Consider the following 15,407-nt stretch of genomic DNA (forward strand, 5'->3'; position numbering starts at 1 on the left):
AAGACACAATATTTCAGCTTTAAAATACCCGATTGCAAAACAGAGCCATATACGCCAACGCTACAGGCTGTGCACAGTCCAGAAATAACAGTATAACGTCCCCCAAAAGGGGCCTTTTTGATGAAAGGAAGATCACAGGACTGTGGTCTGTGGTCTCAGACCTGAATTTTCAGCCTACCTCTGGGGACCTCACGTGGACCTTCAGTCTGCAGGAGCTCAGCCCATTTCCCACAGCCTTCGGTGGTGGCGATGGGATGCTGTTATGAGCTGACAGTCCGGGATGTAACCGTCCCCTTCCAGGAATAAAGGCCACTTCTGTGTTTCCCTCATGTCTGAAATGAACAACAAATAGAGAATATTTCAAGAATGAATAAAGTACGGCTGAAATTTGTAGAACTTGCCCTTGCTTCTTTCTCCAGGCCAATCTCACTTAAGCCAATGGAATCCACGCCAGTGTGGTGGGATCTCCACCAGCTGGGTTGTTTGTTGGGGCTGAAGTTCTATAGAGCAACCCTGTTGGGCAGTGATGGGAGATATTGCACTGACAAGGTCTGTGTCACACTTTGGGTGGTCCAGGCTGTCAACATGTCTTTGTACCACAGCAACCTTGAAGTGCCATTCAAACAAAAAGAGCATCCTGCTTCCTGAAGCCAAAGGTTGGCAGGACATTAAGTGTTTCTCCCCAGGACTGTTACACTGTGATGATAACAGGAGATGTACTGCATGCCTACCTGAATTTGGCTTTTGCAATAATTTTTCTGGCCTCTTCTAGTGTGCTGCCCACCAAAGAATCTCTGTTGATAGCAATGAGTTGGTCACCTGGTCGGAGCCGACCGTCCTAAACAAAGAGAAAGAGCACTGGGAAAGAATGTCCCTCTGCCCAACTCCTTCTCCTGCAGTACAAATCTCCATTAGTCCGTGCCATGCATTATTCATCCCACTGTTTCAGAACAGCTGGAGCTTCTAGAAGTCACCATTCAAAGGCACTGAGGGTTCCTACAGTGACTTACCTTGTAACAGTCACCATCTGGTGTAAGTTCTTGGATGTAAACCATGGGACCATCGGGCCTGTTGGCTCCACCACTGACCATTAGCCCTAAGCCAGAGGACTTTGCTATAGAAATGCTCTGGATTCCTGATTCAGTGGAGTAGCTGCAAGGGAGAGAGGTTAGCGAGTGACTCGAGGTGACCTGGTTGATTTCCCCACATCTCTAGACAAACTCTGCCTGGTTTTCTTTATGCATAGGGTCCTCCCAGCTTCTCCTGATCTCTTCTGCCTCCGCATCTCTTTATCATAGAATCATAGAACAGCCTGGATTGAAAAGGACCACAGTGCTCATCCAGTTCCAACCCCCTGCTATGTGCAGGGTCGCCAACCAGCAGACCAGGCTGCCCAGAGCCACATCCAGCCTGGCCTCAAGTGCATCCAGGGATGGGGCATCCATCAACCTCACGTGGAAGGGAGGAGGTGAGGACTCCAGTTTCTCAGCAGACACTGTTTATCATTAGGAAGATAATTGCCTTGCCTAATCCTGAACGTGGGGAATACCTGCTTTCATTTAAAGAAATGTGCTTTTAAAGACAGAAGAAACTAAAGGCTTAGCTAGTATAGATTTGGCACCCTTGTGCCCAAAGCACACAAAGAATTAATGAGGTTGTCATTCAAAATCCAACCTAAATTACCAGACAGGTTAGCTAACTACTACACATCCATAGCAGGAGTCAAAGCGAAGCTCACAGCTGACTTGATATCTCAGCCAAGTTTGGCCTCAAAGCCTTGCAAGGTGCCCTGAGAATCAGGCTCTCAAACACCTCTGCAGCAGTAACAGCCACACAGTAAGAGTGCTTAGGAACCCCACAGTGTGCTGCTGTGCTCTGGGCCGACAGCAATCCATGCCTCAATGCGCCATGCACCTTAAAATATAAAAAATCACTGTCCTAAGAAATGCAGAACCCCCAGAGGGGGTTAATTGAGGAGGGAAGATGCCTGCTTTATCCAAACCAGCTGCCAAGGAGATGAGCTGGCCTCTCCTCTGAAAGGGTCTCTCACTCTGTGCAAGCAGCTTAAACCTCTGGTGCCAAATATTTGTGCTCTGCAAATCCCTAATAAAGGGCTGATATTTAGCAAGAGGATTTACTGGTTCTGCAGCGAAGCCTGATTCTCTGCAGCAGCAACTCGACTTGTTTACAGTGTCAAAGGAAGAGGAGCTGTGGGCCCTGGGGACGAGAGGTCCCAATTCCAGCGCTGCTGACACCCTTCATGTTGCGCGTCTCTCAAAGGTCAACCCCACACACCCTGGAAAGGAGACTCGGCCAAAAACAAGCTCTGCCTGCCCAAACCTCTGACCCTGCGAAATATGAAAGGGCCAGATGACCACATGAAAACACACACTCCAGGAAACGCTCCCAAGGCCAAAGGACGAGGTGTCTGCAGTCGGCCACGGCTCACGGCAGCGCGCAATGCTCTCGTTGCGCCGTGTCGGTGTGCCAGGAGCAGGACAGTGGGAAATGTGCTCTTCAGGCACCTCCTGATGGCATTGGGGGCCTCGCAGAGGTGTTCAGTGGGGTTTGGGGAGGCGGTGGGTACCATCCTCATGGTTGGTGGGAAGCCACAACTTCTCCCCACGTTTCAGAGAGGAGGAAGATGTGTGGTTGCGTGGTTAACCAGGACCCAAATGTGCTGACCATTTTGTTGAGGAAGCTTTTCAGCTTTTGGGGTACAGGTTTGCCAGGAAAAGGAGAGCTGTTGCTGTGACAAGAACAGCAAGGTGACACTCTGGAATGGATACTGAAACAGTAAGCCATTGTGGTGATGCAATAGCATAGCAGACATAAGGATGAACAAGCCATCCTTTGAACACTGTATTCAAATTCTGTTTTTCCCTCTAAAACAATGTTAGACATATGGTGGCATCTTTCTGACAGCGAGTGGTCTGGAGCTCCTCACTTTTTACTGTACACATGTCTCCTTAAAGAAACCAACAACTTACTACCAGCTGCTCATGAAAACCAGTGCATCCAAGCCTTTAAAAACCTGGCAGTGCGAGGCTAATGGTTGGACTCAATGACCTTAGAAATCTTTTCCAACCGAAATGATTCTATTCTATGATGCTATGAAAAGCATCACGGGCACCTTGCCCTGCTGACTGGTGAGAGCAGATCACAGTGGTGAGTGGGTCACTGCACCATGGCACCCCGGGGCCTGGCTGTACGTACTGAGCGTGGGGTGCATGCGCCGGGTTGCCGATGAAGGGGCCGTGGGAGCTGGCTGGGCTCAGCAGCAGCGGGCTCTGGGAGCGCGAGGAGGAGCCTGAGGATGTGCTTTCCAGGTATCGACCTGAACAGCAAAGTCACAATCAGTTCAGGGAACAAAAATTCACCAATACCACCCTCCTGCTTTGCTCTACTGCCAGCAGCTGGTAGTGGCTGGCTTTCAAGCTCCTGGGGAAAACCACATAGGAAAGATAGATTGCTTGTGGAGAGGAAGCATTCAGCATCCTCAGCACAAGTGCAGCATGGGGCTGTCACCCCGCTGTCTGCCACAGAGAAAGGGCTGCCAGCCTTCTTGTGGCATGCCAACCCAGAAAGACATCTATCCCCATGCATGTGTGACTTGCCATAATGGCACCTGGCTTAGCTTAACCTTGTCCCTCATTAAGCACTTTCCCTTTGCAGATGACAGGTATTGCTGGGATTACCAGACCAGCACTTCAGTTGAGTCCAGGTATCTGGAAAGCTGCTATGGCCCCAGCTCAATCCTCCCAGAATTTACAAAGCAGGTGCTGACTTGCTGCTTCGTTCTGCACAGGCAAAACCAGCTGTGCCCTGTGTGCCCTAGGAGATCATTTCCTTCAAGCCTTCACCCAAAGTAAATCAGACTAGAACACATCCAAAATAACTCTGAGACAAAGAAAACTCTCTTGGCAGAAGGATGAAGGGCAGCCATGGAGCTGCTGGCACTGGTACTCACTGCCGCCATGCAGGACTGGTGAGCTCCGTGCAGAGCCGGTGTTGCTCTGGGAGCCAAACTTCTCCAGCAGCTCTGAGAACTCCCTCCTGGAAAGCAAAACATGAAATGGGTCAGCAATTGCTGCTCAGAAGAGTTTCCCACCACGCTGTATGACAGCAGTGCCCTCACGCAGTGACTTATTACCAAGCCCACAGGGCTGGCTCCCTCCAGCACTGAAGGGCAGGCAGAGATTTCTCACACCTAAACCCTGCAATCTCAAGAGGTTGCCTTTGTTAATGCTTTGCTGCCAGGCTGAGTTTGACAACACCTGTAGGTCCTTGCTGGGCCATGACTGCTCATGTATGAGAGATGTTGCTTCGCGACCTTCCTTTCAGCAAGTAGAACGTGTTGAGTTCTTAAGCTATTAAGACCCACCATTAGACACGTTTACCAGCTCTTGCATCATTTCTGTAATCCTTCTTTGAGCTGCTGTGAGCCTCTCACATCCGTTTGGACGAGGAGGCACAGAAAGGGGATGCTGGGGTCAAGCACCGTCCTCACGCACCCGTCCATGCTGCATCTGCTCTTTGGGCAACGCAGCTGCCATTGCTCTGCTCCTGTGCCATCCTCTCCCTTCATAACCCAACGCTTCCCAGCCAAGCCAACCTTCACTCAGCGAGAAAAGTCCCAAGGCTGACTCATTTCTTCCGGGTGTCATTACAGTCAGAGGAGAGACCCTGAAATTGGTGCTTCTGTGGCAGCGTTAGGTGTCCGCTTTGAAGGCAGGAGGGAATCCCCACGGGAAGGCGGCCGGCTGACAGCACAGCCACATGAAAAGCCGAGCGATGAGCAGACAGCTCTCACAGCTGACAGCCAGTCCTGCCCAGGACACAACCTGCAGGAAAGCCACTGCAGCAGCAGTTTCCTCACTGAGCAGCCTGCTCTTGCACACCGACAGACGTTGTGTCATCGGCATGCTCTGCTGGGGAGGTGTTACGTGTTATTGGCCAGGTTAGAGTCAACAATATAAAACGATGAGTGAATCATCAGCTCCTTGGGATCCTGCTGGAAGTGCTCTCAGTAATTTAAGTCTTCCCATTAACAACCAGCTCTTTAACTAACATCAAAGCACAACGTCTGCCTTATCTCCTATTGCCATCAAATGCATGCCTTATTCATCCCTGTTAATGCTAATTTAAATCCAAGTATCACAGGGCGCTTAGTGGAACGTCTCGATGGATCCAAATATTTTGCATCCGCACTGTTGTCTCTATCAACCAAACCTATGACCTTAAAAGAAGACAACTGGTTTGTTCTAAAGCCTTGTTTCCCATAGAGCTATTTCAAGTGGCAGCTTCGTAGAAATAAGACATTGAGCACCAAGTGAGTTGAAGGAGAGGTTAGATAGATCCCATAGGCACTCACTGGGGTTTGGGGAGACAACGGGTACCATCCTGATGGCAAACCACAGCTTCTCCCCATGTTTTAGGCAGGAGGAAGATGAGTGGCTGCGTGGTTAACCAGAACCCAAATCCGTTGACCATTCTGCTTGGGCAGCTTTTCAGCTTTTGGGGTACAGGCTTGCCAGGAAGAGGCAAACTGCTGCCCTGACAAAGATATTCAAAGGACACCCTGGAAGGGGGACATTAACAGTAAACCATCCCAAAACCTCACTTCTGTGAAGCTACTCCAGCTGGTAGTTTCTAGCTTTAAACACTGAAACATGTCCAAGCACCGAATAAGTTGAAGGATGGCTTGGATAGATCCTATAGCAATGGGATGCTGATTTCCCATCCCATGCTTTCCTTGGGATAAGCCTTGAATGGATATTCCTTCAGCAGAAATTTCCCAATTTTCCAATAAAAGCCTTGTATTTTCACAGAGCATTCGGGTCCCCATTCACTGGTAACTCATGTGGTGATGGATGGAGTCATTCCTCTGTGACATACTGTAATGGCAGGGCTAACTTGCTAGAAGCTAACATGCTATTTCCAGTGATTACCTAGCCATCAGCAGCTGGCTTTTTGTTTTGGGCTGGGTGTTTCTGTGGTCATCCATTGTTACATTTTCCCCAGATAATAATTCAGCAGAGCATGGGACAGGTTATGAACTTAAAACAATGGCTACAAAATTCTTAGTCAATGCAAATGCAACTGGTCCAGCAGCTCCTGTGTTCTTTAGCCCCGCCGAACAATGCAAGCCCAATCAACAGCCCGTGCTGTCAAACCCTTTGTTATGAGCAAGGACAGGAAAGGCTGGGACATTCTTTCATGTTATTTGAGTTTTGTTCATCCACAAAGTGAGGCGTCCAGCCCAGCCGCTCGCTGGAGGGACGGGTGACAACCTGCGTCGCACGCTGCCCTCATGGCTCCTGCTTTGTTGGTCAATACTGCAAACAGCAATGAAGGCATAAAGATATGATTAACTTGAAGGTTATCCCAGCAGCAAGCAATGCACTGTCCTTTACTCAGTGTTGTATTTGAATTTGAAGAGAATCTGGAGAAGAGAGAGCTCCAGGGAGACCCAAGAGTGGCCCTTCAGTGTCTAAAGGGGCTGTAAGAAAGGAGACAGACAGTCTGCTGGGAGAGGAAAAGAGAAAATGGCTTCAAACTAAAAAAGGGGAGATTCAGGTTGGATATAAGAAAGAAGCTCTTTACAATAAGGGAAGAGAGGCACTGGCACATGTTGCCCCAGCCCTGCAGACCTAAAGGTGAGGCTGGGTGGGCTCTGAGCATTGATGAGCTGTATCTCCATTCATGCAGGGGGTGGGACCAGGAGGTCTTTAAAGGGTCCTTCCAACTCAAATGATTCTACTACAATGTGGGATTTGCAAATAGGTGGATGAAGCCCAGTCACTGAACCAGTGCACTGGAGGAATGCTAAAAAAAAAAAATAAAAATAATCATCTCACTTGGTCCTTTCAGATACTATGGTACCTCAGAAGCCATCTTAAATATTTAAAAATGTAGATATCTTTTTCTTTGAGCTGGGGCAGTGCAGGGCCTGGAGCTGCCCTGCACAGAGCTCAGCCCTGCAGCACGAGGTTGGATGATGGGGATGCAGCAGCAGCCAGCTGCAGTCGACTTTGCAGCAGATTAAGCAGCAGGGGTCAATCTTCCCGCAGAATATTGTTGTTTTATCTCATAATACCTTTTTGTCCTGCCCTTTTGTTCCAGGGAGAACAAAGGGTGAATCCAACATCAAAGGTGACTGTGAGAGCACTGCGTCTAGAAGCCTGAGCCCTGCACCAAGGCTGGGGAAAGAGGAGCCTGGGACATTGCACTCCTTAATAGCATCTCAATAAATAAGGCCTGCAGGGCAGTGGAACCCTAAACCCGAAGCGCTGCAACCATGATGCAAGCAGCCAGCAAAGGCTGTTTTCTCACACCCATCACACAGCAGCTGTGGCATTTCCAGCTCTGAGGTGGGTGATGCTCCATATCCATGGTGCCACTCACTTGCCTGGAAAGCAGTGATGGGCACATGTGCATCGTGGCTCGGGGGTGAAAGAATCTGTGCACCTCCTTTAAGAGCAGCTAAAGTGTCTGGAATGTAAGGCTTGCAGGAGTGAAGGAGGCTGGATGTGCCCTGTGCACCTGATGGAGTTATGGGTGTCCCTGTTCATCACATGCAGTGGGACCAGATGGCCTTCAAAGGTTCCTCCAACTCAAACCATTCTATAAGAGCTGTCACAGGAGCAGCCCCTCACCCACAGCTGGAGCTGGCAGGGGGAGGGGATCACTTTGCATTTGCTCTATGTGTGTTGCAACCACTGAGTATGGAAAGGCATGATTAACACATCAGCCTGTTTTTGACAAGATGACCACATGTATCATGCTCAGGTGCGTGATCAAACACCAGCTACACTGTGCTTGGAGGTGCAGCACAGGAAGGTTTTCTCACAGCAATAAACCTGAAAGACCAGGATGGTATCAGCACAGCCCACGGAAACAAGGAGCTATTGTAACTTTCAGGCTGAGGATGAATAAACAACGATTACATGTATGCAATAAAATTATCCTCATTAGCCAAAGAGGAGCACAGATGAAATGAGATCCAACAGTCCTCCAGAGTGTCCAGCTCTGAATCCGAATGCTCTGCTCTGAGCCCCAGTATTACTGCAGCTCTGTGCAGCAAGCCTGATGTGCCAGGCCAAAAGCACGCATCTTATACATGCCAGGACTGAGATCCATTAACAGCACAGGTAATTGGGGCCTATAATTAACTTCAGGGACAAATAATAGCGTTTATAAGTCAAATTCACCCAAGGGCAACCACGGCAAAATGCTACTCAGCTGAGTCATGGGGAAAATTGGCAGGCAGGGCAAATCTTCTTCCAAACCCAGAGCCATCGCCTTTCCTCCCCCGCTGCACCTCGCATGCTGAGGGTTTGCAAGGAAAAGCTGCAGGGTGGTGCTCAGCCCATGTCCCAGAAAGCTGACATGGTAGTGTAAAAATGAAGGTAGATGTAAGGAAAAAAAGTAGGCAGGAAGGAGGGAAATCCTTCCTCCTTGTTCCACAGCCCTTCATCCTGGAGATACATCGTCTGTGAGATGATTATGTAAGCGAAATCTCTGCAAATCTTTACCAAAAAAGCCCATAAACTGCTTACATCCCCCCTGTCCCTCTGGGTAACCTTTTGCAGATTTAACGGATGAGCAGACGGAGGCTGAGCACAGTGCTGGAGGTCTGCCTGCCCCCAAGCCAGGCTCTGCACTGCTTCACAGGAGCTGCAGCTGCAGCCAGAGCCACACATGGGGATGCTTTAAGAACCATCTGCTGCAGTTTACGATATTAGGAGGCGAGGTCGAGGGGCTGAGCAGCTCGGAGCAGACAGAAATCAATGAAGAGTTGAGTATCCCTGCTTATATCAACCTCATGGCCTCACCCAGAGCTTCTGCAGCACCTACTGAGGGACTTGGGCTTTGTATCATAGCTTGGGATGCAATTTCCACTTGTAAAGCACAATAAAAAAATAAGTAGGCTGTCATTAATGCCAAATACTTCTTCCACCAAAATACAATGCTTCTCAGCCCTGCCATTACAGCACTCTCACCACTGAGCTAAGGGAGTGATGCTCCATGGCTATTGATGGATAAGAAACGAAACCACAGTCCCTGACACTAACAGGACATGGGTGCACTGAGCAAGTGATGAGCTAACCTGCAGCACAAAGCCCATGACAGCACCTGGCCTTCCCCACTCAGGTCTGTGGTTCCTGGTGCACCTCAATGTCCCAGAAGTGCCAAAAAGAGATGATGCTTCAGCACGCTGCACCAAATTACCCTGCAGATGTGAGCATCCTATCCCATACCTGGCTTTCCACAGTCCTGCCCTTGTGACACCATCATTATCGTCCAACCAAGTCCAAACTGAACTCTTTCCTTCTTCTTTCAGTGCCTCAAATTACCTCTAAAGAAAGCAAAACCTCGAAAGGAGAGGTTTTGGGGAGAAACAAATTATCCTCCCTTGGCAGGGAGGCAGCGTGAAGGAAACTCATTGCAGCTAACTGAAAAGGAAAGAGAAGTTCCTACTGTCCTTGCACATCTTCACCCAGAGCTCTATGCAGGATGCCATAAGCTGTAGGCAACTCAACAGCACGCAGCAGTGCTGAAGGAACCTTCCCACACCCATGCTGCCCTCAGCCAAACACCCTTGGCTACCTCTATCTTTGCTACGGGCTCGAAGCCCAGTGCTGCAAATGCTCTGCAGGTGCCAACAAATGCCACCATCACCCTTCCCAGTGCAAGATGCCACCCCTCACCTGGCATCGTCGTCGCGGGCTATCAGAAGGCGCATGTGGCTGGTGGCTGATGCTGTCCTCAGGATGTCCACAGCCCTGCAGGACAAGAACCACAACGTCTCAGTGCCGAGTCAGAGTGGGGCTGCATTGTTTTCACCCAGCCATATGTCAAAGCTCACATCAAACTTGTCTATTTTCACATACAAACTTCTCATTTGATGATTCTTGAGTTGGCCCTTGGGAACAGTGCTGGGTGCAGAATCCCTTTGTTTGCAACAAAGCACGGGCAAAGCAATGCCCTGCTGTCCTCCATGCAACCTACAGCCTAAACCACTTCACAGAACCACACAAAACCAAGAGGAATGCAAGATTTCTGTCTGGATACGGTACCTCTCGCTGGTAACCCCAATTAGAGAATCTCCATTGACCTCCAGGATCTGGTCTCCTGGCTGCAGGCGCCCTAGAAGAGAAAACTAATGGATAAAAACTGCAGAAAATACAGCTTGAAGGGACTTGGAGAGGTTGGGCTGCTCCTGCCTTTGCTCAGAGACAGAATGAAATATGCATGGGTCGCTCTGAGATGCTCTCATCCAACCTGTTTTTCAAGATATCCCTAGATGAAGTTTCTACCACGGCCCTGAACAACTCCGCCAACATCAGAGGCCTTCTATGCTGTAGGGAGGAACGAAGACAAAGGCAAAAGTGACATAAAACTTTTGCTTAATTCGATTTAAGGTCAAGAAAAAAAGCCCACAAGTGGCACCTTCACCTGTTCTTGATTGTTCTGCTTTGGATGGAAAAATGATGTTGTAACATTGGGGGGGAAAAAAAGTCTTCTTGGATTGAGTCCTAAAAGGTGAACTCTGCAGACCCTTTGCCTAATACCACTGACCTGGAGAAGTCATCCCACTGCTGCATGCAATGCCACGCAATCACTGCAAGCAGAGAAGTGGAGTGAGCTTCACGTGGCAGGGATGGAACTTTGCTTAAAGACTCAAAGCAATCCTATAAAAGCTGCAGAGCCCAAAGGCAAGGCTGCCTTCCTTCACTGCAGTGATTATCATTGCTAAACCCAACTCTGCTGCTGGAGAATCTAGAAGGAAACACCCAAAATGCCCAACAAAGCGGCACATAGAATATACCATCCTCTGGCTTTTCCAATCTCCCTCTTCCATATTTCACTCACCATCAGCATAAGCAACACCCCCTGGCAGGATCCTCTTGACATAAACTCCATATTCTTCTCCAGTGAGCTCCTTGATGCCACCGATCACCTTAATTCCTGGGGGAGGAGAAGCACCATGGCACAAAGGCATGAACTGGCTCGCTCTCGGATCTGACTTGTTGCAAGCCATACCTGTGATAAGTCCTGCACACCTCCTGTGCTACACCAGCAGCAGGGTGAGGTCAATAACACAGGACAGAGGCCAAGAGCATCTGGGAGCACATCCTCCACTTTGAGGAGCACTCAAGCCAGGAATGACTGCCTTCCAACAACTGAAAACTCAACGTTTGTAGTTGATTAATGCTGGGAAAGGGCACGATTCTGCTCGTGTGTGCCTCTGATGAGACCCACTGGGTGTTGCCTTGGGGGCTGTGCAGCTCCCCATGCCCCACGGGTTCCCTCACCACAGGCTGGCACTGCATGGCCACATCCCCGCCGGCACACGTAAGCTGGCTGGAAGAGGCGCAAGAGACTTATTTACCCACTCTCATTAAATCCCACTTGGAGGATACAGGCTGCAGACAGAAGGATTAAAAAGCTTGGCTTTAATTAACAAATCTGTCCCAGGACCCGCCGGTAGGGCATTCTGCTGCTGTGGCCATGAGGGCAGGCTGAGGACAGTGGCACAGCAGCAGGGACATGCCCTAGTGTTGGCCCCAGCTCAGGACCTCTGGGGACAGCAACACAGCATCTACCCACTGCTCCGCGCTCACTGTATCCTAAACCCTAAGGGCCCAACCATTTTCAGCTATCCCTGGGGAAAGTCCTCATGTTTGGAGTTCTCTGATGTTAAATTTGTGGTAGAACACAGATTATCATAATTTTTCATTTCGGCCACATTTCGCACCCACTCTCTGCTCCTTCTCCCAGGCAATGGTACAGGCGGTGAGGCAAAGGCACAGAGATGGTGCCCCATCCCTGCAGACACCCAAGCTCAAGCTGGATGGGCTCTGAGCACGGATGGAGCTGCAAGTGTCCCTGTTCATTGCAGAGAGGAGCAATGAAAGGGACCTTAACGGGTCCCTTTCAAATCAAATGATTCAGTGATTCCATGAACCCCAGCCCTGCTGGAGTGGTGTTATGCAAAGTGCATCCTGTAGCAGCTGGCTGTACCGTGCCCACTGGTGGAAATGCTGACCTATAGCTGTGAAAATGGGTGGCAAAGAGAACTGCTTGCCAGGAGCACAGGGACACGGGAAGTCCAAGCGAGGGGGCAGGGAGGGATGGCAGCTCAGTGAGACAAGCAGGGATGGCAGCATGCATCAGGGAAAGGAGGTACAGATGTACACCTCAGAACATCCAGCAGCACCACAATGCCCATTCACAACCACCTCCCAGGTATCAACTGAATAATGACTCGTTTCTCTTTTGTGTCTGCAAATCGATTGTAATAATGGCTTAAATATAGCCAAAGTATCTACAAATCCTCCTTCGTCTCCAACAATGTCAGGGGAAAATCCGATCTTGTTATTAAAATCAGTGATTACTGATTGCTCCTAGCCACGCTCAAACTTTGACAAGGGGGAAAAAAATGAAACCAAAAACCCCTTTTCTGTCCCTAAACAAGAGAGTGTTGCACCAAGGAGCCCTCACCCGGGCCTGGGGTTGGCACTGAGCAATGGGATAGGATGAGGCTGGCAGTGATGAACACAACCTGTCCCATATGGGGGTCCCAGCCCAGAGCAGGCATGATGCTCAGCCCCACCATCCAAAGCCCTTCAGGGCTTTGTTTGGGATTTCTGCAGCTTGGCTAGCATTCTCGAGAGCCCTCATGTTTTATAAACACCTATTTCAATTGAGTTTCTATCTGAGATCCAGTTTAGGTAAATAACGGCTCTTTAATTATCACAGCATCAAAGTCCCGGTATAATGCTTATTAAGTCATACTCAGGGCCAGATAATCTAGCCTATTTTAGATCTCTGTCTTTAATCTTCCTATTCTGGCAAAGGTCCTGGAGCTGATTCTGATGACCCCCCTCATTTCTCCTCTGAAGAAGAAAGACAACTGGGAAATTCCAGGTGGGAATTCAGTTTACACAAACCAAAACAAGAAGTTTTCTCCAGGTTCCTAGCAATCCTACATCTTTCTGAGACCCTCGAGCTTCCCAGCTGCATCTAATCCTGCTCCCACTAATGCCAGTGTTGTAGTTCTCAGCTTCTCAGCCCTATAATCTCACCTGCTCCCGGCTCGCCAGGCAGCTCTGCACCACGGGTCAGGGGTGTGCTGGCTAATCCGGTTGTTTGGCCCAACAGCCTTCATCCCTGGTCATCCCAACAGCATGAGCTCTGCTCCAAGCATGGGAACCCAAACCCTCCTCTTTCCCTCTTCTACCACCTCACCACTGAAATTCCCTTTCTGGGGGGACCCCAGCCCCAGCAGCACCATGCTGGAGCCCTGAAAGTCAGCACAGGGTGAGGCTGCCTGCTTTCTGCTTAAGCTAGCAACGTTCAATTACATTTCCCGTAATCCCTCTGTTGATCTTGTAGCCCCAGCCAGCTCTTTCTGTCTGAAGGAAGGGACAGATTGCAGGTGAACTGCTCCCTTCCCTGTCCTAAGAAGATGAAGGTCAAGATAATGGGATCTCAGCATTTCTAAGAAATGCTCTTTAAGCATCACCTCCCTTTGATGACAATTCCTTAATTCCAAACCCTGGTTCTGGAGCCACCAGGTAACCCCTTTGAACTCCTTCCCAGGTTCACATGTGGGTTTCCACACCAAGCAGTGAAGCCTCAGACTCAGGCCAAGTGCTGAGCCACTTCACCAGCACCAAGTAGGCTGCTGCTGCCCAACAGAAACCAGGCTGCAAAAACACCTGGATCCACAGGGAAAAAGCCTGGAGAAAGGTTGTGATGGCACTAGAAGACCCACACAGTTACACCTACCAGGAGCACACCACAAGACTGCTTTCCCTGGGTCTCCTCCCTTAATAAACTAAGCTAACCCAACAGCTAAAATCCCATCAACCCAAATCCACCAAAAATCATCAACTGAATATACCTCCTGATATTAAAATAGCCAGCAAGCAAAGAAAGTTCCGAGTCCCCACAGGCCTCTCATGAGTGGAAGACCAAGAGAGAAGAGCCAGGAAACCTCATTAGCCAAGAGTTGGGAACAACCTCTAATTAACAGGTGGTCGCAGGAAACCTGAGGAGGTTGACTCCTGGGATGGGTCCCCAGCTGGTGACCTGGGGACCTCAGAGGCTCAGCAGGATGATTGCTGCTGGGAGCACACACAAGGGTGGAAGGAGATGCTATACTGGATCCTTTGCTGCTGACTTCTACGAGCCTAAGGCAGTTTCTCATGTACAGATGGGTATGGCCATCTCCTTTCCCTTTTCCCTGTGCTTTGATGTTGGGTGCCCTACAAAGGATGGCTGACTCACTGTGTTCATGCTCATACCTCTGGGCTGGAGTTTCCAATGGGATCCAGCCTGCTCTCAGGTAGCCCCATCTCCACGACTTCCTGGGGCCAGGACACTGGCACGGGCATAGAAAGTGCTTGGGAATTTGTTTGTTTGTTTGTTTTCATGTAGAGAAATCGAGATCTGCAGAAAGGTGTGCAAAAGCCACCCCCCAACCCTATTCAGACCCTACTCCAGGGTTCCCATGCAGCCACAGCGCTGCAGCTGCTCAGATGTCACCAATAGGGAATTAATTGGTATTTTGACCTTGTTTTTATGCCTCAGCTGTGAAAGGTGCTGTCAAATGTTCAGCACATACAGGCACAAGAACCAATATCAGGTTTCATAAGGTCATGGATGGCTTAGATTGCACAGGACCTTGAAGATCATTGAGCTTCAACCTCCCTGCATGGGCACATTTACCAGCCACTAGATCAGGCTGCCCAGGGCCTCATCCGACCTTTCAGACAGGGAACAGATCATAACACTAATGTTGTGACATGAGGGATGCCAGGGTTTCCCCAAATTGAGGTCTGGGGGGGGCTCAAGACTCACCCAGTCCATTGGCACAGTCGTAGAATTCAAAGCAGTGCACAGTTCGATCCATCCCATACGGTCCCATGAGTGTCCTGGCAGAGAGAGGAGAGGCATCTTTCTTTCATGGGCTGCCATAAATTACCACCCATGTGTCCAACAAACCCAGAGCAGCCCTGCCACCACAGCAGGGAGTTCCCATGAGACGACCAAAGGGATGACCAGCTGAGAGTTGCATTGATATATTAAGCCCATGCTGGCAAAATGCAGCCCCCCTGCCACCCCCCAGGGGTTTATGCAGCTAAATGAGAGAATATGGGCAGTGCTGGACATCATCCTCCCCACCCAGCAAAGCTGATGGACCTGTCTGCGATTCATTACTCCAGATTAACAGGGCCGGACAGCTGTCCAGCTCTGGGAAATGAGATCAGGGCCAGACCAGTGTTCTGAGAATATACCAGTTTCACAAATAGACACAGTCCAGAATGAGGAAAACCAGGCGAAACCTACTGCTGGTGTTTTGTAACACACACGCAGAGCAGAACGTGGGGAGG

General features: G+C 49.7%; 1 protein-coding gene across 1 annotated transcript in view; it reads right to left on the reverse strand.

Moving 5' to 3' along the window:
* LOC128079113 (syntaxin-binding protein 4-like) overlaps positions 1–15,005 on the reverse strand; it is a 30,500-nt gene extending 15,495 nt beyond the window's left edge. Inside the window, 10 exon segments of the mRNA XM_052680050.1 lie at positions 179–332; positions 732–838; positions 1,011–1,152; positions 3,217–3,337; positions 3,971–4,056; positions 9,714–9,788; positions 10,083–10,152; positions 10,879–10,974; positions 14,875–14,951; positions 14,953–15,005. Of these exon segments, the coding sequence (XP_052536010.1) occupies positions 179–332; positions 732–838; positions 1,011–1,152; positions 3,217–3,337; positions 3,971–4,056; positions 9,714–9,788; positions 10,083–10,152; positions 10,879–10,974; positions 14,875–14,951; positions 14,953–15,005 (981 nt within the window).
* Between the last annotated feature and the right edge of the window lie 402 nt (positions 15,006–15,407).

Source organism: Tympanuchus pallidicinctus, unplaced genomic scaffold, assembly GCF_026119805.1.
Source record: "Tympanuchus pallidicinctus isolate F22 unplaced genomic scaffold, pur_lepc_1.0 scaffold18, whole genome shotgun sequence".
Taxonomy (NCBI): Eukaryota; Metazoa; Chordata; class Aves; order Galliformes; family Phasianidae; genus Tympanuchus; species Tympanuchus pallidicinctus.